Source organism: Boleophthalmus pectinirostris, unplaced genomic scaffold (assembly GCF_026225935.1).
Source record: "Boleophthalmus pectinirostris isolate CB_2022bp ecotype Guang Dong unplaced genomic scaffold, ASM2622593v1 HiC_scaffold_5, whole genome shotgun sequence".
NCBI classification, from domain to species: Eukaryota; Metazoa; Chordata; class Actinopteri; order Gobiiformes; family Gobiidae; genus Boleophthalmus; species Boleophthalmus pectinirostris.
In genome coordinates, this window is record NW_026571404.1 from 1,729,289 (window position 1) to 1,749,476 (window position 20,188).

The following is a 20,188-nucleotide window of genomic DNA, read 5'->3' on the forward strand; positions in this document are numbered from 1 at the left end:
GTTTAGACCTGGTTTAGTCCTGGTTTAGTCCTGGTTTAGACCTGGTTTAGTCCTGGTTTAGTTCCTGGTTTAGACCTGGTTTAGTCCTGGTTTAGACCTGGTTTAGTTCCTGGTTTAGTCCTGGTTTAGACCTGGTTTAGTCTGGTTTAGTCTGGTTTAGACCTGGTTTAGTCCTGGTTTAGTCCTGGTTTAGTCCTGGTTTAGTCCTGGTTTAGACCTGGTTTAGTCCTGGTTTAGTCCTGGTTTAGTCCTGGTTTAACCTGGTTTAGTCCTGGTTTAGTTCTGGTTTAGACCTGGTTTAGTCCTGGTTTAGTCCTGGTTTAGACCTGGTTTAGTCCTGGTTTAGAACCTGGTTTAGTCCTGGTTTAGTCCTGGTTTTAGTCCTGGTTTTAGACCTGGTTTAGTCCTGGTTTAGTCCTGGTTTAGTCCTGGTTTAGACCTGGTTTAGTCCTGGTTTAGTTTTAGTCCTGGTTTAGTCCTGGTTTAGGTTTAGACCTGGTTTAGTCCTGGTTTTAGACCTGGTTTAGTCCTGGTTTAGACCTGGTTTAGTCCTGGTTTAGTTCCTGGTTTAGACCTGGTTTAGTCCTGGTTTAGTCCTGGTTTAGTCCTGGTTTAGTCCTGGTTTAGAGTCCTGGTTTAGACCTGGTTTAGACTCCTGGTTTAGTCCTCCTGGTTTAGTCCTGGTTTAGTAGTCCTGGTTTAGACCTGGTTTAGTCTGGTTTAGTCCTGGTTTAGTTCCTGGTTTAGTTTTTAGTCCTGGTTTAGACCTGGTTTAGACCTGGTTTAGACCTGGTTTAGTCCTGGTTTAGTTCTGGTTTAGACCTGGTTTAGTCCTGGTTTAGTCCTGGTTTAGTCCTGGTTTAGTTCCTGGTTTAGACCTGGTTTAGACCTCCTGGTTTAGTCCTGGTTTAGTCCTGGTTTAGTCCTCTTAGGTTTAGACCTGGTTTAGTCCTGGTTTAGTCCTGGTTTAGGGTTCCTGGTTTAGTCCTGGTTTAGTCCTGGTTTAGTCCTGGTTTAGTCCTGGTTTAGTGGTGGTTTAGACCTGGTTTAGTCCTGGTTTAGTCCTGGTTTTAGTCCTGGTTTAGACCTGGTTTAGTCCTGGTTTAGTCTGGTTTAGTCCTGGTTTAGTCCTGGTTTAGTTCCTGGTTTAGACCTGGTTTAGTCCTGGTTTAGTTCCTGGTTTAGTCCTGGTTTAGACCTGGTTTAGTCCTGGTTTAGTTCTGGTTTAGTCCTGGTTTAGTCCTGGTTTTAGTTCCTGGTTTAGTCCTGGTTTAGACCTGGTTTAGACCTGGTTTAGTCCTGGTTTAGTCCTGGTTTAGTCCTGGTTTAGTCCTGGGTTTAGTGGTTTACCTGGTTTAGTCCTGGTTTAGTCCTGGTTTAGACCTGGTTTAGTCCTGGTTTAGTCCTGGTTTAGTCCTGGTTTAGTCCTGGTTTAGACCTGGTTTAGTCCTGGTTTAGTCCTGGTTTAGTCCTGGTTTAGTCTCATAAAAAGAAGCGTGACATTTGTTGTTCAGATTTTTTATTTGAGATTTTCTGAAGTAAAAATAAAATTGACACAAACACTGCAGGTTTGAGAAATTCACAATTAGTTACAGCAAAGTACATGAGTATTCAGAGTATTACAGTATAAAGTACTCGAGTATTCAGAGAGTATTAGAGTATAAAGTATTTGAGTATTCAGAGAGTATTAGAGTATAAAGTATTTGAGTATTCAGAGAGTATTAGAGTATAAAGTATTTGAGTATTCAGAGAGTATTAGAGTATAAAGTATTTGAGTATTCAGAGAGTATTAGAGTATAAAGTACTCGAGTATTCAGAGAGTATGGGGGGGGGGTTCTGCACCTGAACAACGAGTGAGAAAGAAAATGAATTAAAAAATAAAATAAACGTGAGTCTGAAATCAACAGACGTGTTTGGATCCTTTTAGATTATAAATGTGTCGATATCAACAAATCAATATATATATATCAGTATATATGGGGGGGGGGGCTGTGCGTTTAGTCCTGGTTTAGTCCAGGTTTAGTCCAGGTTTAGTCCAGGTTTAGTCCCGGTCTGGTTCTGGCCTGGCTCAGATCAGTACGGCCCAGGGTTTGTAGGTCCCAGGTTCAGCTGCAGGACACTGAGGACAGAAGAGCAGGATCAGACCCGGTCCAGACCCGGTCCAGACCCGGTCCAGACCCGGTCCAGACCCGGTCCAGACCCGGTTATGTGCACATATAATGATGTCATACCATGGCGGTGAAGCGGTCGGCACACGCCGTGCGGATTCTTTCTGCTGTGGCCGGACTGTCCAATCGGAAGGGGCCGCTCAGCCCCGCCTCCAAACGCGCCGCGGCGATGGCGTCTTTCAGCGCAAAGAACACGGACGCGGCGAGAAACAACGGCGGCTCCCCCACCGCCTGAAACACCAACACGAACTGGATCAGACCAGGTCCAGTCCCGGTCCAGTCCCGGTCCAGTCCCGGTCCGTCCCGGTCAGTCCCGGTCCAGTCCGGTCCAGTCCCGTTCCAGTCCCGGTCCAGTCCCGGTCCAGTCCTAGTTTAGTCCAGTTTACTCCTGGTATAATCCTGGTCCAGTCCTAGTTTAGTCCCGGTCCAGACCTTGGAGGAGTACAGGGCCTTGGCGTTGGGGGCGTCCCGCAGCAGAGACACCTGCAGGTGGGTGGGGATGTCTCCAAACCCTGGGATCTTGTAGGTTCCTGGTCCTCGGGTCAGAAGAACCCCGTCTGGACTGTAGAGGAGCTGCTCCAGAGTGAAGAGGCCCACACCCTGAACGAACGCCCCCTCCACCTGTAAACAACATATATATATATATATATATATATATATATATATATATATATATATATATATATATATATATATATATATATATATATATATATATATATATATATATATATATATATATATATATATATATATATATATATATATATATACACACACACACACACACACACACACAACATATATATAACATGTATATAACATGTATAAATATATATATATACAACAAATATATATAAAACATATAACATGTATGAGGTCACACTGCAGCCCCTGCGGGTCAGAGGTCAGAGGTCAGAGGTCAGGTGTACCTGTCCGATGTCGATGGCGGGGTTCAGGCTGTTCCCGACGTCCATCACGATGGTAGTGCACAGATTCTGCACAAACACAAACAAACATGAAGAACCAGAAGGAACCAGCTCAGAGGTCAGAGGTCAGGGGTCAGGGGTCAGGGGTCAGGGGTCAGACCTGGTGCGTCCCGGTCAGACAGTCGATCTCCACTTCGCTGCAGCAGACGCCGTAGGAGAAATAGTTAACGAGGCGCTCCGTGCGTGATTCGCGTGTGCGTGGGAGAAAAGAGCACTACTGCGCATCTCGACGGGCACCGGAAGTCGTAGGCTAGGGATCATGCGAGATCTTGGAGTCCTGGGGGCTTGGGTCAGAACAGATCTCCACTTCGCTGCAGCAGACGCCGTACTCGAGAGTTCGTCTGAGAGCGACGGAGTTTACTTCAGGAGGGGTCAGAGGTCAGAGGTCAGAGGGTCAGAGGGTCAGAGGTCAGAGGTTAGTTTGGTCTGAACAAATAATATATTGAAATAAATGATGGGAAAACCAAATGGACCTCACTGGATTTAAAGTGTTTTGTTTTTTTTTGCAATATAATTAACAGATGAAATAAAATAAACCCCCTGACCCCTGACCTCTGACCCGTAATCCCTTAACTCCCTGACCCCTTCAACCCTCTGATCCCTGACCTCTGACCTCTGACCCCTAAGTCATTTCTTCCTGGTATCTGATTTTTGAGACTCTGACCTGTAGAAGCCGTTGGCGCTCAGATTGACTCTGTCAAAGTACGCCGCCTTCACCTGCAACAAGACCAAGTCCCAGTTTAGTCCCAGTTTAGTCCCGGTTTAGTCCCGGTTTAGTCCTGGTTCAGTCCTGGTTTAGTCCTGGTTCAGTCCTGGTCCTGGTCCTGGTCCGTACCCAGCTCTCCCAGGTCCCGGTGGGGTCTCGGTCCTTGTAGGTCTGGAGTCTTTGGTTCAGGGCGTCGCAGGCGTTGAGGATCGCGGCGCCGTTCAGGTCGGAGGAGACGGACGCCGCCGTGGGACTCGTGTTCGCCACAGACGCAGAACTCGTCTCGCAAACGTGGATCTTTGAGACGGGAATTCCCAACGCCCGACTGCACACCTGCGGAGAGAGAGACCGGACCTGAGACCTGACCTGAGACCTCAGACCTCAGACCAGACCTCAGACCTGAGACCTGACCTGAGACCTGACCTGAGACCTCAGACCAGACCTCAGACCTCAGACCTGAGACCTGAGACCTGAGACCTGAGACCTGAAACCTGAGACCTCAGACCAGACCTGAGACCTCAGACCTCAGACCTCAGACCAGATCTGAGACCTGAGACCTGAGACCCCAACCCAACAACCAATGCCCAACAGCCGACCACACACCTGTGGAGAGAAAAACCTGAGACTGGACCAGGACCCTTTCTGATGAGTGAAGCTGCTCAGGATGTTTCAGCTCCTCCACTGTCTCCTGGAACACTGACCACCTGTCAGGCAGGTGCCAGTACGTGCGACAGGGAGCACCCTGTCTGATACTGTGGGCAGTGATGTAGGAGTCCCTCAGGTCACAGTCCTGTCTCCGTTTCTGTTCACTCTGGTCACTTCAGATTTCACTACAGCTCCAAGTCCTGCACCTGCAGAAGCTCTGGGGACTCTGCAGTGGCAGGACAGGTGCAGGGGCAGGTGCTGGGACAGGTGCAGGGGCAGGTGCTGGGGCAGGTGCAGGGGCAGGTGCAGGGGCAGGTGCTGGGGCAGGAGCTTTTTTTGCTGCTTATTTAGAATTTATGATCACATTTATCTTTGACTCTGTGTTTTTATTTTCTTTTGTGATTGAGACTCTGTGAACAAAACATTTCCCTGTGGATCAATAAAGTTTGATTCAGTGTAAGTCTGATCCTGATCTGATCCTGGTCTGATCCTGATCTGATCCTGGTCTGATCCTGATCTGATCCTGGTCTGGTCCTGGTCTGGTCCTGGTCTCACCTGAATCATCTTGGTGTGGAGTCCTTGGCCCATCTCAGTTCCTCCGTGAGCCAAAAGAACCGAACCGTCAGTGTAAATGTGGACCAGAGCTCCAGCCTGAAACAGAACCAGACCTGGACTTAGACCGGGACTAGACCTGGGCTAGACCAGGACTAGACCTCGACGAGATACAGAAGAGTCCAGACCTGGTTGAGGAAGGCGGCGTTGAAGGCGATACCGAACTTGGTGGGGATCACAGCGATGCCTCGTTTGGTCCAACGGTTCTGCCTGAGACCAGAACACACCGGGTCAGTCCAAACAAGACCAGAGTCCAGACCAGAGTCCAGACCAGAGACCAGACCAGAGTCCAGACCAGACTCCAGACCAGAGTCCAGACCAGAGAGCCTCATACAGACTCGTACTACTAACTGTAAGGAGGGTTTGAACAGGGCCCAGGAGAGATCTCTAGATTACTCAAACATGGACAACTCTAAAACCTTTTCCCAAGAAGAACCAGACAAGAGACCAGACTCAGTACCTGCTTTAGTCCTCGGTCTGGGCCTGGATCTGGACCGGGTCAGTACCTGTTGTAGTCCTCGGTCTGGGCCTGGATCTGGACCGGGTCAGTACCTGTTGTAGTCCTCGGTCTGGACCTGGATCTGGGCCAGCTCAGTACCTGTTGTAGTCCTGGATCTGGGCCCGTCTCTCGTAGAACTTGGCCCGGTCCAAACACTCGTCCCAGCAGCGCCGCAGGGTGAAGTTCTCCAGGGCCTGGTTAAACGGCGTCAGGTCCCCCTCAGAGTACAGGTTCAAGTCCCGGATCTAAACCAGACCAGAGCAGATCAGAACCAGGACTAAACCAGGACTAAACCCTGTCTAAACCCGGTCTAAACTCGGTGTAGACCCGGACCTCCTCGGGTGCTCTCCCGAGCTTCATGGCGATGGCGCTGATCCAGTCCTCACAGACCATCATTCCCTGCGGCGCTCCGAAGCCTCGGAACGCCGTGTTGGACGGGAGGTTTGTGCGACACATGAAGCCACGACCGCGAACGTTCGGGACCAGGTACGAGTTCTCCAGGTGCAACAGAGCGCGCTCCATCACCTGCACCAATCAGAGACAAGGAGAGGAGAGCAGGACCAATCAGAGAGGAGGTCTGGGGTTTGTGTCCAGGTCTGGGTCTGGGTCTGAGTCTGAGTCTGAGTCTGAGTCTGGTCTGGGTCTGAGTCTGAGTCTGGGTCTGGGTCTGAGTCTGGGTCTGGGTCTGGGTCTGAGTCTGGGTCTGGGTCTGAGTCTGGGTCTGGGTCTGGGTCTGAGTCTGGTCTGGGTCTGGTCTGAGTCTGGGTCTGAGTCTGGGTCTGGGTCTGAGTCTGAGTCTGGGTCTGAGTCTGGGTCTGGGTCTGGACTCACAGACGAGGACAGGTCCAGGGAGTTCCCGCAGTTGCTGTAGAACGTCACATCCAGGGCCTGGACCCGCCCGGACTCAGAGAACCCGACCTGAAACCGGAGCAGATCCGGGGTGAGACCGTGTTTCCCAGAGTGCACCTGTGGGCGGGGCCGACCTCTGACCTCTCACCTTATATTTGGCGTAAAACGGGTGTCGTCCTCCGCTCACCAACATGTCCTCGTCTCTGTCCAACATGCACCGCACCGGACGCCTCAGCCTGCAACGAGACCGGTTACAATCCACCTGGAACCACTCAGAAACAGAGACCAGACCAGAGACCAGAGACCAGAGACCAGAGACCAGAGACCAGAGACCAGAGACCAGAGACCAGAGACCAGAGACCAGAGACCAGAGACCAGAGACCAGAGACCAGAGACCAGAGACCAGAGACCAGAGACCAGAGACCAGAGACCAGAGACCAGAGACCAGAGACCAGAGACCAGAGACCAGACCAGACCAGAGACCAGAGACCAGAGACCAGAGACCAGAGACCAGAGACCAGAGACCAGAGACCAGAGAGAGACCAGAGACCAGAGACCAGAGACCAGAGACCAGAGACCAGAGACCAGAGACCAGAGACCAGAGACCAGAGACCAGAGACCAGAGACCAGAGACCAGAGACCAGAGACCAGAGACCAGAGACCAGAGACCAGAGACCAGAGAAGAGAGACCAGAGACCAGAGACCAGAGCAGAGACCAGAGACCAGAGACCAGAGACCAGAGACCAGAGACCAGAGACCAGAGACCAGAGACCAGAGAGACCAGAGACCAGAGACCAGAGACCAGAGACCAGAGACCAGAGACCAGAGACCAGAGACCAGAGACCAGAGACCAGAGACCAGAGACCAGACCAGAGACCAGACCAGAGGCCAGAGACCAGAGACCAGAGCAGAGACCAGACCAGAGACCAGACCAGACCAGAGACCAGAGACCAGAGTCCAGACCAGAGACCAGAGACCTCCAGGACCCCAGGCTCAGCCCAAAGGAGCGACATGGGGCCGTTCTCCTGTGGACCCACCATCCGCAGGAGGATCCATAAGGGGCGGTGCAGAGATCTGGGCGGCAGCCGAAGGCCTTGACGACCGGAGACTGACTCTGGGGACACGTGGCGTCGTCGGGGGGAGGAGCCTGAGCTCGTGCAGGAGGTCGAGAGTTACAGACTCGATACAGTCCCCCTCACCTCCAGCACAGTTTGGGCTCTGGAACCCAACTCCTCGAGAGGAGCTGGACTCTGTGTTTCTCTGGCGTTGCCGGGGGGAACGGTGGCAGAACAGAACGTCTGTCAGAGCCTCTGTCAGAGGGACTTTAAACTCACTCCTCCGGGAGAGTCTCTCCCAGGTTCTGGGGGAGTCTGAGTGAACTTTGTTCTCTGTGTCTCCTGTCGATGCAGCCGCTCGCAGCTGTGAGCGTAACATCTCTGGTGCCTGTTGCCACAGCAAACTCTGGGGTCAAGGGTCGTACCTGTGGGGTCAGTCGGGGGTCAGGGGTCAGTCAGGGGTCAGGGGTCGTACCTGTGGGGTCAGTCGGGGGTCAGAGGTCGTACCTGTGGGCTGCCAGGGCGACAACGGTGGACAGGACGGTGGTTCTGGTCTCTTTTCCTCCGAAGCCGCCGCCCATCCTCTTCACCCGCACATGGACATGATTCGATGGGACGCCCAGAACCCTGGCAACGAGGGACTGAGAGGAGACCAGGTCAGAACCAGGTCAGAACCAGGTCTGAACTGGGTCAGAACTGGGTCAGAACCGGGTCTGAACCAGGGACTCAACCAAAATGGTCTGTGGCTAGTCCTGGTTTAGACCTGGTTTAGTCCTGGTTTAGACTCAGTCTGGACCTGGTTCAGTCTTGGTCTGGACTCACCTGGGTCTTGGACGGGGCCTGGGTGGAGCTGAAGATCTCGATCTCGTTCTGGTCTCGGGGAATCGCCACCGTCGTGTTGGTCTCCAGGTAAAAGTGCTCCTGCCCCCCCAGGTGCAGCTCACCTGGAGCAGCAGCCAATCAGAGGAGAGGAGGAGAGCCAATCAGAAGAGAGGAGAGGGGAGGAGAGCCAATCAGAGGAGAGGAGGAATGTGTTCTGATTGGTTGGTTCCTTACCCTCCAGGATGTGGTCGGACTGCTTAAACCCCGCCTCCAGGTCTCCCTTTTCGAGCGTCCTGATTGGCTCATAGAATGACTGGGCCTTAATTGCTTCCTGTAAAATGACTAATGAGAATTAAGTACTAACCAGGGTCTGAACCAGGTCTAAACCCGGTCTCACCCCGGTCTAAACCAGGTCTAACTCTGTTTTTTTACCTGGATGGTGATGACTGCGGGCAGGTCCTGGTACTGGACCTTCACCATCTTGGCGGCTCTTTGGGCGTCGGCCTGAGTCTCCGCGACGACGGCGCCGATCACATGACCCACACAGGTCACCTGAGGTCACAGAGACGCTCAGGTCACCTCAGGTCATCTCAGGTCACAGAGACACGTCCACACAGAGGGCATCAGTCCTGGTCTTACCTCTCCCCAGTCCAGTCCTGGTCCTGGTCTAGTCCTGGTCCTGGTCCGGTCTTACCTCTCCCTGGGCCAGCACGGTCTCGTCGTAGACGACGGGTCCGGTTGAGTTGGATCCAGGAACATCCTCAGCCAAAAGAACAGAGACCACAGCCGGTACCGCCCGGGCCTCGGAGCAGTCCACGGACCTGCAAGAACCAGAACCAGAACCACACATACAGGACTTTGACTCTGGTACAGCTCCCCCTCGGCGGGCCTCAGGTGTAGTAGTATTTGCAGTAGTATTTGTAGTAGTATTTGCAGTAGTAGTATTCATAATACTCGTAGTACTGGTAGTACTCACAGTATTTTGGCGTGCGGTCTGGTACTGCAGACCAGACTCAGGTACAGTTCCCCGTCGGTGGGCCTCAGGTCGTCGCAGTACTGGGCCTCGCCGCTCGCCTGCTGCGCCGCGCTCACGTGCTGCAGGGGGCGCCCCACCACGTCCTCCACCGCCTGACCCGCCGGCACCGCCTACACCCGGACCACGACCGAGACCGGGACCGGGACAGAGACAAGGATCGGGACCGGGACCAGTACCGGGACGAGAGATCAGGACCAGGACCAGAGACCAAAACAGAGAACACAGACCAGGACCAAGATCAGATCAGGACCAAGATCAGACTGGACCAGAGTCCCAGTTAGACCAGGATCGAACCAGGACCAGACCAGGTCTAAACCAGGACTGAACAAGAACTAAACCAGGACTAAACCAGGACTGACCCAGACTTGTGTACCTGATAGAGTTGGACACTAGAGGGCGTTGGAGGGTGGAAGATTTCTGTGGCGCTGAGAAACTCGGGAGGAACCGACTCCACCGACAAACCCTGTACAAGTACACAAAAGTACTGCACATGTACTACACAAGTACTACACACAAGTACTATACAAGTACTACACAAGTACTACACAAAAGTACTAAACAAGTACTACACAAAAGTATTACAAAAGTACTACACAAAAGTACTACACAAAAGTACACTTTAACTAATGACCAAAAACTGTCAAAGGTCAGAGGTTCAGAGGGTCAGAGGTCAGCGGGTCAGCGGGTGAGAGGGTCAGGGGTCAGAGGGTCAGAGGTCAGAGGTCAGGGCGTGGGGACTGACCTGCTGGGCGAGGTTCTGCAGGACGCTCAGGTAGAACTTGTAGAAGAGACTCAGGACCAGGGTTCTTCTGTAGGACACCATCCCGCCCGGACACGACGGGTCCAGGGTCATCTCAGCGGCCAATGAGGAGCAGGCGGTCTGCAGAAGCTCCTCCCCCCACGACCTGAGCACCAATCACACACTGCGTCTGAGGGCTGAGCACCAATCACACACGGGGAGGGACCTGACACACGAGAGGGCACCTGACACACGGGGAGGGCACCTGACACACGAGAGGGCACCTGACACACGGGGAGGCACCTGACACACGAGAGGGCACCTGACACACGGACACACGGACACTGACACACGGGAGGCACCTGACACACGAGGCAGGGCACCTGACACACGGGGAGGCACCTGACACACGAGAGGGCACCTGACACACGGGGAGGGCACCTGACACACGAGAGGGCACCTGACACACGAGGAGGGCACCTGACACACGAGAGGGCACCTGACACACGGGAGGCACCTGACACGGGAGGCACCTGACACACGGGGAGGCACCTGACACACACACCTGGGAGGGCACCTGACACACGGGAGGCACCTGGGGAGGCACCTGACACACGAGGGAGGGCACCTGACACACGGGGAGGCACCTGACACACGGGGAGGCACCTGACACACGGGGAGGCACCTGACACACGGGGAGGCACCTGACACACGGGGAGGGCACCTGACACACGGGGAGGGCATCAGGTGCAGGTTGGCGTAGTGTCTCACCTTCCTTGGAGTGCTTTACCCGTTGCCGTGGCGAGGGCGGTGGTGGGGCCCATTCCCCCGAAGGCGAGCCTCAAGTCGTGAACCCGACTCGACCTGGGTTCAAAGGTCACGCTGAAGGTCGCCGTGACGATGCTGATGTCATCCTCCCGACGGCGAGAAGTTTTGTACGAACGAACGATCTGCCCCTGAGGAAGAGGAGGAAGAGGATCCACAAATCACATTTTACAAACAAAATTTTTAGTTTTACAAATGTTTTTTTTTTTCAAATATAAAAATATATTTTTACAAATCCACATCTACAAACCAAAATACAAGTTAATATAATATTATATAATTTAATACAAATATTAAATTTACATTTGTGTCAAAACAAATTAACAAAACAACGACCCTAAACATTTATGAATATTCATGAGGCAAACGTGGGCAGGTGTGCACCTGTCGGCTGTAGGGCGGGTGTGCACCTGTCGGCTGTAGGGCGGGGGTGTGTGTGTGTACCTGTCGGCTGTAGGGCGGGTGTGCACCTGTCGCTGTAGGGCGGGTGTGTACCTGTCGGCTGTAGGGCGGGTGTGTGTGTAGGGCGGGTGTGTACCTGTCGGCTGTAGGGCGGGTGTGTACCTGTCGGCTGTAGGGCGGGGGTGCACCTGTCGGCTGTAGGGCGGGGGTGTGTGTACCTGTCGGCTGTAGGGCGGGTGTGTGCACCTGTCGGCTGTAGGGCGGGTGTGCACCTGTCGGCTGTAGGGCGGGTGTGTACCTGTCGGCTGTAGGGCGGGTGTTGTACCTGTCGGCTGTAGGGCGGGTGTGCACCTGTCGGCTGTAGGGCAGGGTGTGCACCTGTCGGCTGTAGGGCGGGTGTGTACCTGTCGGCTGTAGGGCGGGGGCGGTGTGTGCACCTGTCGGCTGTAGGGCGGGTGTGTACCTGTCGGCTGTAGGGCAGGGTGCGGGTGTGCACCTGTCGGCTGTAGGGCGGGTGTTGTCACCTGTCGGCTGTAGGGCGGGTGTGTACCTGTCGGCTGTAGGGCGGGTGTGCACCTGTCGGCTGTAGGGCGGGTGTGCACCTGTCGGCTGTAGGGCGGGTGTACCTGTCGGCTGTAGGCGGGTGTGCACCTGTCGGCTGTAGGGCGGGTGTGTACCTGTCGGCTGTAGGGAGGGCGGCGGGTGTGCACCTGTCGGCTGTAGGGCGGGTGTGTACCTGTCGGCTGTAGGGCGGGGTGTGCACCTGTCGGCTGTAGGGCGGGTGTGTACCTGGTGTGTACCTGTCGGCTGTAGGGAGGGGGCGGGTGTGCACCTGTCGGCTGTAGGGCGGGTGTGTACCTGTCGGCTGTAGGGCGGGTGTACCTGTCGACCTGTCGGCTGTAGGGCGGGTGTGTACCTGTCGGCTGTAGGGCGGGGTGTGTACCTGTCGGCTGTAGGGCAGGGTGTGTACCTGTCGGCTGTAGGGCGGGTGTGTACCTGTCGGCTGTAGGGCAGGGTGACGCTCACGAGGACCTCTGCTGGCCGAACCGCCGTGCGTCTGTAACCAGTGAAGAAATCCTGGTCCATGTGCAGCTCTCTGACGCCCTCTGAAGGACAACAGAGGTATTACACCTGCACTATGTGTACTGTGTGTACTATTGTAGTACTGTAGTACTACTGTTGTACATTACATTACATATAGTACTACAGTAGTACATATAGTATTGCAGTACTACAGTAGTACTACTGGTACTACTGCCCTCTGAAGGATGAGATGTTACATTACAACAAAACTGCACTATACAGTACTACAGTACACTGAAATACTACAGTATGAGTACTATTATTCAGTCCTGGTTCAGTCTTGGTTTAGTCCTGGTTTAGTCCTGGTTTAGTCCTGGTTCAGTCCTGGTTCAGTCCTGGTTCAGTCCTGGTTTACCTCTGTCTCTCAGTGTGAGTTTGGCAGCTGTGGACATCAGGACGGGGTTCAGGTCTGAGATGGGACTCGCCGTCATGATGTTTCCTCCAAGAGCCTGAAACGAGACTCAGTCAAACCCCAAAACCCCAAAACCCCAAAACCCCAAAACCCTAAAACCCCAAAACCCTAAAACCCCACACCCCAAAAGTGAGACCTGCCCCTGAAGCTGAGCGCCTCAGTGAGGAGCGTCAGACAGAGCAGTGCCTACAGTTAGCGCCACAGTCAAACTAGACTCACAGCCACGTTTCGGATTTGTTTCCCGGCGAACCAGCGCAGCTGCTCCAGAGCGGCTCTGAACACCTCCGTCTGACACGCAGGAAGTGACCTCACGGCGTTCTGTAGCTCCGCCTCCATGCGGTCCAGGCTCACGGCGGCGCCAAACTCCAGACCTGCCAAAATAAAAGCCTCCATCAGCAAACTATCAAACCTGTGAGCCTTTCACAATAAGAGCCCAGAGACTATCCCTTCACAATCAGACGCACCTGTCAGCCCTGTCACAATCAGACGCACCTGTCAGCCCTGTCACAATCAGACGCACCTGTCAGCCCTGTCACAATCAGACGCACCTGTCAGCCCTGTCACAATCAGACGCACCTGTCTCCGTGTGTTGCACTGAGTTCAGCTCCGGGACCTGAGTCGGAGAAATGAGGAACGGATACTCCATGTTTTTAAACTTCACCTCCACCCCTGGAACACAAAGACATGGTTCAGTCCTGGTTCAGTCCTGGTTAAGTCCTGGTTCAGTCCTGGTTTAGTTCTGGTTCAGTTCTGGTTCAGTTCTGGTTCAGTCCTGGTCTTTGTTACTGACCCACTTCTGTGTTTCCAACCACGATCCTGGACTCAGGGTGGGTCCACTTCAGGTCCAGGAGCTGGTCCAGAGAAACTGGCTGGAACCAAGTGCAGCGAGGACTCCTGAAGACCAGAGACCGGGACCTTCTGGACCGAGTCAGGGACTAGACCGGGTTTAGACCAGAGACCAGACAGGAGCAGACAGGAGCAGACAGGGGCAGACAGGAGCAGACAGGAGCAGACAGGAGCAGACAGGAGCAGACAGGCAGACAGGAGCAGACAGGAGCAGACAGGAGCAGACAGGAGCAGACAGGAGCAGACAGGAGCAGACAGGAGCAGACAGGGGCAGACAGGAGCAGACAGGAGCAGACAGGGCAGATAGGAGCAGACAGGAGCAGACAGGAGCAGACAGGAGCAGACAGGAGCAGACAGGAGCAGACAGGAGCAGACAGGGGCAGACAGGAGCAGACAGGAGCAGACAGGAGCAGACAGGAGCAGACAGGGGCAGACAGGGGCAGACAGGAGCAGACAGGAGCAGACAGGAGCAGAGTTTCCGATGAGTTTTTGGTCTCTGACAAAACTTAACCTGAACTTTTCTATAATGACACAACTGAACATGAACAGAACTTCAGATTTGAAGTACTTGCAGTACTCTCAGTACTCTCAGTACTTGCAGTACTGGCAGTACTCATAGTACTTGTAGTACTACTGGCCGTGTGTGGGTCTGTGGTGAAACTCACGATGAGCTCCGGGGGGAAGATGACCTCCTGTGTGGGGTCAAAGGGCATGAACTCTGAGGCGTCAAACAGAGCCCGACTCAGACCCGAGTCCGAGTCCCGGTCCAAGTCCTGGTCTAGACCCTGGTCCTGGTTCATGCAGCAGCCGTTGGTCCTGCCTCCACAGCAGCCACCGTTCTGAGAAAAACAAATGTTTCACACAAGTTTAAATTTAACAACCCCCCCAACCCCCCCTCACCCCTCATCCTCTCACCCACCTCACACCCTTCTCACCCCCTCACCCCCTCACCCCCTCACCCTCTCACCCCTCACCCTCCTCACCCCTCACCCTCTCACCCTCGGGTCTCACCTGGACTTTCTCGTGGTCCAGACTCAGGTCTCCGTTCTGTTTGGCTCTGACGCCGTCCTGAAAAACACAAGTCTCACCCTGAAACATCCTGAAGGTGAACGGGTGGGTGAGGGTGAGGTGGGTGGGTGAGGTGAGGGTGGGTACCTGGGGTGAGGGTGAGGTGGGTGGTTGGGTGAGGGTGGGTGAGGTGGGTGAGGTGGGTGAGGGTGAGGGTGGGTGGGTGAGGTGGGTGAGGTGGGTGAGGTGGGTGAGGTGTGGTGGGTGAGGGTGGGTGAGGGTGGGTGAGGGTGGGTGAGGTGGGTGAGGTGGGTGGGTTGGGTGAGGTTGGGTGAGGTGAGGCGGGTGGGTGAGGTGGGTGAGGCGGGTGGGTGAGTTGGGTGGTTGGGTGAGGGTGGGTGAGGTGGGTGAGGGTGAGGCGGGTGGGTAAGGTGGGTGGTTGGGTGAGGGTGGGTGAGGTAGGTGAGAGGATGAGGGGGGGTGAGGGTGAGGCGAGTGGGTGAGGTGGGTGAGGGTAGGTGAGGTGGGTGAGGGTGAGGCGGGTGCGTGGGTGGGTGGGTGGGTGGGTGAGGGTGGTACCTGGGTGAGGTGGGTGGTTGGGTGAGGTGGTGGGTGAGGTGGGTGGGTGAGGTGAGGGTGGTTGGGTGAGGTGGTGGGTGGTGGGTGGGTGAGGTGGGTGAGGTGGGTGAGGGTGAGGTGGGTGGGTGAGGTGGGTGAGGTGGGTGAGGTGAGGTGGGTGAGGTGGGTGAGGTGAGGTGGGTGAGGTGGTGGGTGAGGTGGGTGAGGGTGAGGTGGTGGGTGAGGTGGGGTGAGGTGGGTGAGGGTGAGGTGGGTGGGTGAGGTGGGTGAGGTGGGTGAGGGTGGGTGAGGTGGGTGAGGTGGGTGAGGTGGGTGGGTAGGGGTGAGGTGGGTGAGGGTAGGTGAGGTGGGTGAGGTGGGTGAGGGTGGTACCTGGGTGAGGGTGAAGGTTTTGAATCCTTCCAGAATGGGTCTGTACCCAGTACAACGACACAAGTTTCCTACAAAACACCAAAAAACACCAGGAAGTAGTAGCACTAGTAGTAGTAGTAGTAGTAGTAGTAGTAGTAGTAGTAGTAGTAGCAGTAGTAGTAGTAGTAGTAGTAGTAGTAGTACCCTGAAAGGCCTGGTGCAGGAGCTCTGAAGGGGGAGTGGGGTTGTTCCGGAGCAGAGTGTACATGGACATGACGAGTCCTGGAGTACAGAAGCCGCACTGAGACCCGTGAGCGCCAGAGATACGCTCCTGTAAACATATATATATATAACATATATATAACATATATATAACATATATGTGTGTGTGTGTGTGTGAGTATATATATATATATATATATATATATATATATATATATATATATATATATATATATATATATATATATATATATATATATATATATATATATATGGGCTCACCTGGACCGGGTGCAGTTTTCGGGCGGTGGAGCCGATCCCTTCGACGGTGGTGACGGCAGCGAGATGCAGCGAGCAGAGAGGAGCCAGACACGCGTTCACCGCCAAGTGACTGTCACGCTCAGGAAATACACCTGATGCCCTCCCACATCCTCCTGATGCCCACATCCTCCTGATGCCCACATCCTCCTGATGCCCTCCCACATCCTCCTGATGCCCTCCCACATCCTCCTGATGCCCACATCCTCCTGATGCCCTCCCACATCCTCCTGATGCCCACATCCTCCTGATGCCCACATCCTCCTGATGCCCTCCCACATCCTCCTGATGCCCTCCCACATCCTCCTGATGCCCACATCCTCCTGATGCCCTCCCACATCCTCCTGATGCCCTCCCTGATGCCCTCCCACATCCTCCTGATGCCCTCCCTGATGCCCTCCCACATCCTCCTGATGCCCTCCCACATCCTCCTGATGCCCTCCCTGATGCCCTCTGTGTGCAGTTACAGTATAAGGATACAGGGGGCGCTGTGAGTCCAGGTGGTATCGTGAGATCATGACGGTGCAGGCGCCACAGCCGCCCTCAGCACAGCCCAACTTAGTCCCTGTCAGACCCACTGAAACCAGACCAGACCAGACCGGGTTAGACCGGACCAGACCGGGTTAGACCGGACCAGACCGGGTTAGACCGAACCAGACCGGGTTAGACCAGACCAGACCGGGTTAGACCGGACCAGACCAAGCTAAATGTAACACTAACCTGGTCTAACCCCAGGCTGGACCTGGTCTGGACCTTGTCTGGACCTGGTCTGGACCTGGTCTGGACCTGGTCTGGACCTGGTCTAAGTGTGAGTTCTTACATTTCCTGCGCAGGTAAAACAAAAGGGTCATCTGAGGGTCTGGACTCTTCTCCACCACCTGCAACAACAGAACCGAGTCAACAACAGAACCGAGTCAACAACAGAACCGAGTCAACAACAGAACCACAAAAAAACTGTAATCCTAATGAAGAACTTCTGCCAGAGTCGACCTGGAGTGGACAGGACCTGGAGTGGACAGGACCTGGAGTGGACTGGATCTGGAGTGGACTGGACCTGGAGTGGACTGGACCTGGAGTGGACAGGACCTGAAGTGGACCTGAGCTCTGGTTTGTGTCTTGTGTCTTTGATTTTTGTCTCGTCTTGTGTTTTTTTTCCTTCTTTTGAGTTTCTGCTCTTCAAAACTAAATTAACTCTGGATTTGAAGAGTTGATCTAAAATGACTCGATTTTCTCAAACTCAGGTTTGGGCAAAACCTGGTGCCCCCCGGGACCTTTCCAGTCGTGTGTCTGTCGGCTCTTTCCGTGGACGACATGTGGAACCGTGGCTCTAAATCACAGGTGTCAAACATACGGCCCGGGGGCCAGATCCGGCCCTCCAAGACCTTTAATCTGGCCCTCAGGCTGATTTTCTACTAAAATATTTTAATGATTTTTCTATTAAAATCTTGTTAATTTTCTGTGGTGTTTATCACAGCAGCGTCTCCAGCGTCTCTGTACGTGGCCCCTCCCACCAGAGCAGCACAAATGAAGACTTGTCTCTTTCCAAACGCTCTTAAAGGACGATCGTTTTGACTGTTGACCGTGACACCCTCATCAGAAAAATGTCCAACATGAGAAAAGTGGAGCCGAGTGCAGGATTTTACAACAAAAATGGACTTATTCCTGTTTACAGACAAGTTCATGTTCAAACTTTGTGTTGAAATTGTGTTTTTCTTAAAGTTTCAGGTTGTTCATAATATTATAATATTATAATAAGAAAGTGTTCATCAATTAAAAAAGATTTCTGTAATAGATTTGTGTTTCTCTGCACAAATATTTGAACTTATTGTTATTTTTGGGGTTTATATGACATGAGTTTTCTGATCCAGACACTTTGGATCAAAGTCGGTTGGACACGACGCCCGGAACAAAATGAGTTTGACTCTCCTGGTCTAAATCAAAACACTGATCAAATCTCAGAGAAACTTGAAGCTTTGCACAAAGACGCGAAAACTTTAAGATCAGAACACGAACAAACAGAACATGAACAGAACACGAACAAACAGAACACGAACAAACAGAACACGAACAAACAGAACAGAACACGAACAAACAGAACACGAACAGAACACGAACAGAACACGAACAAACAGAACAAACAGAACACGAACAAACAGAACACGAACAGAACACGAACAGAACACGAACAGAACACGAACAAAACACGAACAGAACACGAACAGAACACGAACAGAACACGAACAAAACACGAACAGAACACGAACAGAACACGAACAGAACACAAACAAACAGAACACGAACAGAACACGAACAGAACACGAACAAACAGAACACGAACAAACAGAACACGAACAAACAGAACACAAACAGAACACGAACAGAACACGAACAGAACACGAACAGAACACGAACAGAACACAAACAAACAGAACACGAACAGAACACAAACAAACAGAACACGAACAGAACACAAACAAACAGAACACGAACAAACAGAACACAAACAAACAGAACACGAACACAACAGAACACGAACACAGAACAAACACAGAACACGAACACAGAACAGAACACAAACAAACAGAACACGAACACAAACAGAACACAAACAGAACACGAACAGAACAAACAGAACACGAACACAAAAACAGAACACAAACAAACACGAACACAGAACAAAACAGAACACAACAGAACAGAACACGAACAAACAGAACACGAACAGAACACGAACAAACAGAACACGAACAAACAGAACACGAACAGAACACGAACAAACAGAACACGAACAAACAGAACACGAACACAAACAGAACACAAACAAACAGAACACAAACAAACAGAACACGAACAAACAGAACACGAACAGAACACGAACAAACAGAACACGAACAGAACACGAACAAACAGAACACGAACAGAACACGAACAAACAGAACACGAACAAACAGAACACGAACAAACAGAACACGAACAAACAGAACACGAACACGAACAAACAGAACACGAACAAACAGAACACGAACAAACAGAACACGAACACAGAACACGAACAAACAGAACACGAACAGAACACGAACAGAACATTATCTGATGCAGCTTCTCGTCCCAAAACCAAAACAACACAGTTTGATCTTTTGGCCTCCCAAAGCTGGAAACGGTAACGACTGAGACCACGACCTTTGCCCTGAGACACAGCAGAGCCCAGACCCTCCAGACCCCCCCACAGCTCTGCCCCCCCCCGACCTGGTGGACGGGTCTGTTGTGGATCCGGGTGCTACGTCGGGTCACCCCCCCCCCCTTCTTTTGTATGAACATGTGAAGAAACTGACAAAATTAGTCCCTCAGTCCCTCAGCACAACAAGACCCTAGACCAGGACTAGACCAGGACTAGACCAGGACTAGACCAGGACTAGACCAGGACTAGACCAGGACTAGACTTGGGTCAGTATCAGTTCTATAAAAGAGTGTTTTGAGGAAAAAGGTCCAAGTTTCATTTCAGTTAATGTTTGATCAGAAACGACTGAACATTTCACAAGAGACCAGAGACCAGACCAAGACCAGGACCAAGACCAGGACCAAGACCAGAGACCAGACCAAGACCAAGACCAGGACCAAGACCAGGACCAAGACCAGGACCAAGACCAGGACCAGGACCAGACCAGTACCAAGACCAGGACCAAGACCAGACCAAGACCAGGACCAAGACCAGGACCAAGACCAGGACCAAGACCAGGACCAGGACCAGACCAGACCAGACCAGGACCAAGACCAGACCAGACCAGAGACCAAGACCAGGACCAAGACCAGACCAGACCAAGACCAGGACCAGGACCAGAGACCAGGACCAAGACCAGGACCAAGACCATACCAGACCAGACCAAGACCAGACCAGACCAGAGACCAGAAGACCAGACCAGACCAGACCAAGACCAGACCAACCAGACCAGACCAGACCAGACCAGACCAAGACCAGGACCAGACCAGACCAGACAAGACCAGGACCAAGACCAGGACCAAGA

The 20,188-nt window shown here is 52.9% G+C and overlaps 1 protein-coding gene across 1 annotated transcript in view; it reads right to left on the reverse strand.

Moving 5' to 3' along the window:
• Positions 1-1,579: 1,579 nt before the first annotated feature.
• The window catches only part of xdh (xanthine dehydrogenase), a 23,795-nt gene continuing 5,186 nt past the window's right edge, over positions 1,580-20,188 (reverse strand). Inside the window, exons 2-36 of the mRNA XM_055162757.1 lie at positions 16,987-17,044; positions 16,647-16,743; positions 16,131-16,239; positions 15,831-15,957; positions 15,648-15,715; positions 14,700-14,756; positions 14,354-14,527; positions 13,633-13,777; positions 13,419-13,511; positions 13,062-13,213; positions 12,786-12,879; positions 12,344-12,453; positions 10,892-11,076; positions 10,124-10,286; positions 9,755-9,844; positions 9,322-9,491; positions 9,040-9,166; positions 8,778-8,897; positions 8,580-8,676; positions 8,346-8,467; positions 8,031-8,164; positions 6,617-6,704; positions 6,451-6,537; positions 5,953-6,144; positions 5,719-5,864; positions 5,249-5,330; positions 5,064-5,159; positions 3,993-4,196; positions 3,822-3,874; positions 3,740-3,779; positions 3,258-3,332; positions 3,101-3,166; positions 2,601-2,789; positions 2,232-2,399; positions 1,580-2,119 (exon numbers count right to left, since the gene is read on the reverse strand). Coding sequence (XP_055018732.1) covers positions 2,069-2,119; positions 2,232-2,399; positions 2,601-2,789; positions 3,101-3,166; positions 3,258-3,332; positions 3,740-3,779; positions 3,822-3,874; positions 3,993-4,196; positions 5,064-5,159; positions 5,249-5,330; positions 5,719-5,864; positions 5,953-6,144; positions 6,451-6,537; positions 6,617-6,704; positions 8,031-8,164; positions 8,346-8,467; positions 8,580-8,676; positions 8,778-8,897; positions 9,040-9,166; positions 9,322-9,491; positions 9,755-9,844; positions 10,124-10,286; positions 10,892-11,076; positions 12,344-12,453; positions 12,786-12,879; positions 13,062-13,213; positions 13,419-13,511; positions 13,633-13,777; positions 14,354-14,527; positions 14,700-14,756; positions 15,648-15,715; positions 15,831-15,957; positions 16,131-16,239; positions 16,647-16,743; positions 16,987-17,044 — 4,029 coding nt within the window. The 3' untranslated portion in view covers positions 1,580-2,068. The remainder of the gene's footprint in view (positions 2,120-2,231; positions 2,400-2,600; positions 2,790-3,100; positions 3,167-3,257; positions 3,333-3,739; positions 3,780-3,821; positions 3,875-3,992; positions 4,197-5,063; positions 5,160-5,248; positions 5,331-5,718; positions 5,865-5,952; positions 6,145-6,450; positions 6,538-6,616; positions 6,705-8,030; positions 8,165-8,345; positions 8,468-8,579; positions 8,677-8,777; positions 8,898-9,039; positions 9,167-9,321; positions 9,492-9,754; positions 9,845-10,123; positions 10,287-10,891; positions 11,077-12,343; positions 12,454-12,785; positions 12,880-13,061; positions 13,214-13,418; positions 13,512-13,632; positions 13,778-14,353; positions 14,528-14,699; positions 14,757-15,647; positions 15,716-15,830; positions 15,958-16,130; positions 16,240-16,646; positions 16,744-16,986; positions 17,045-20,188) is intronic.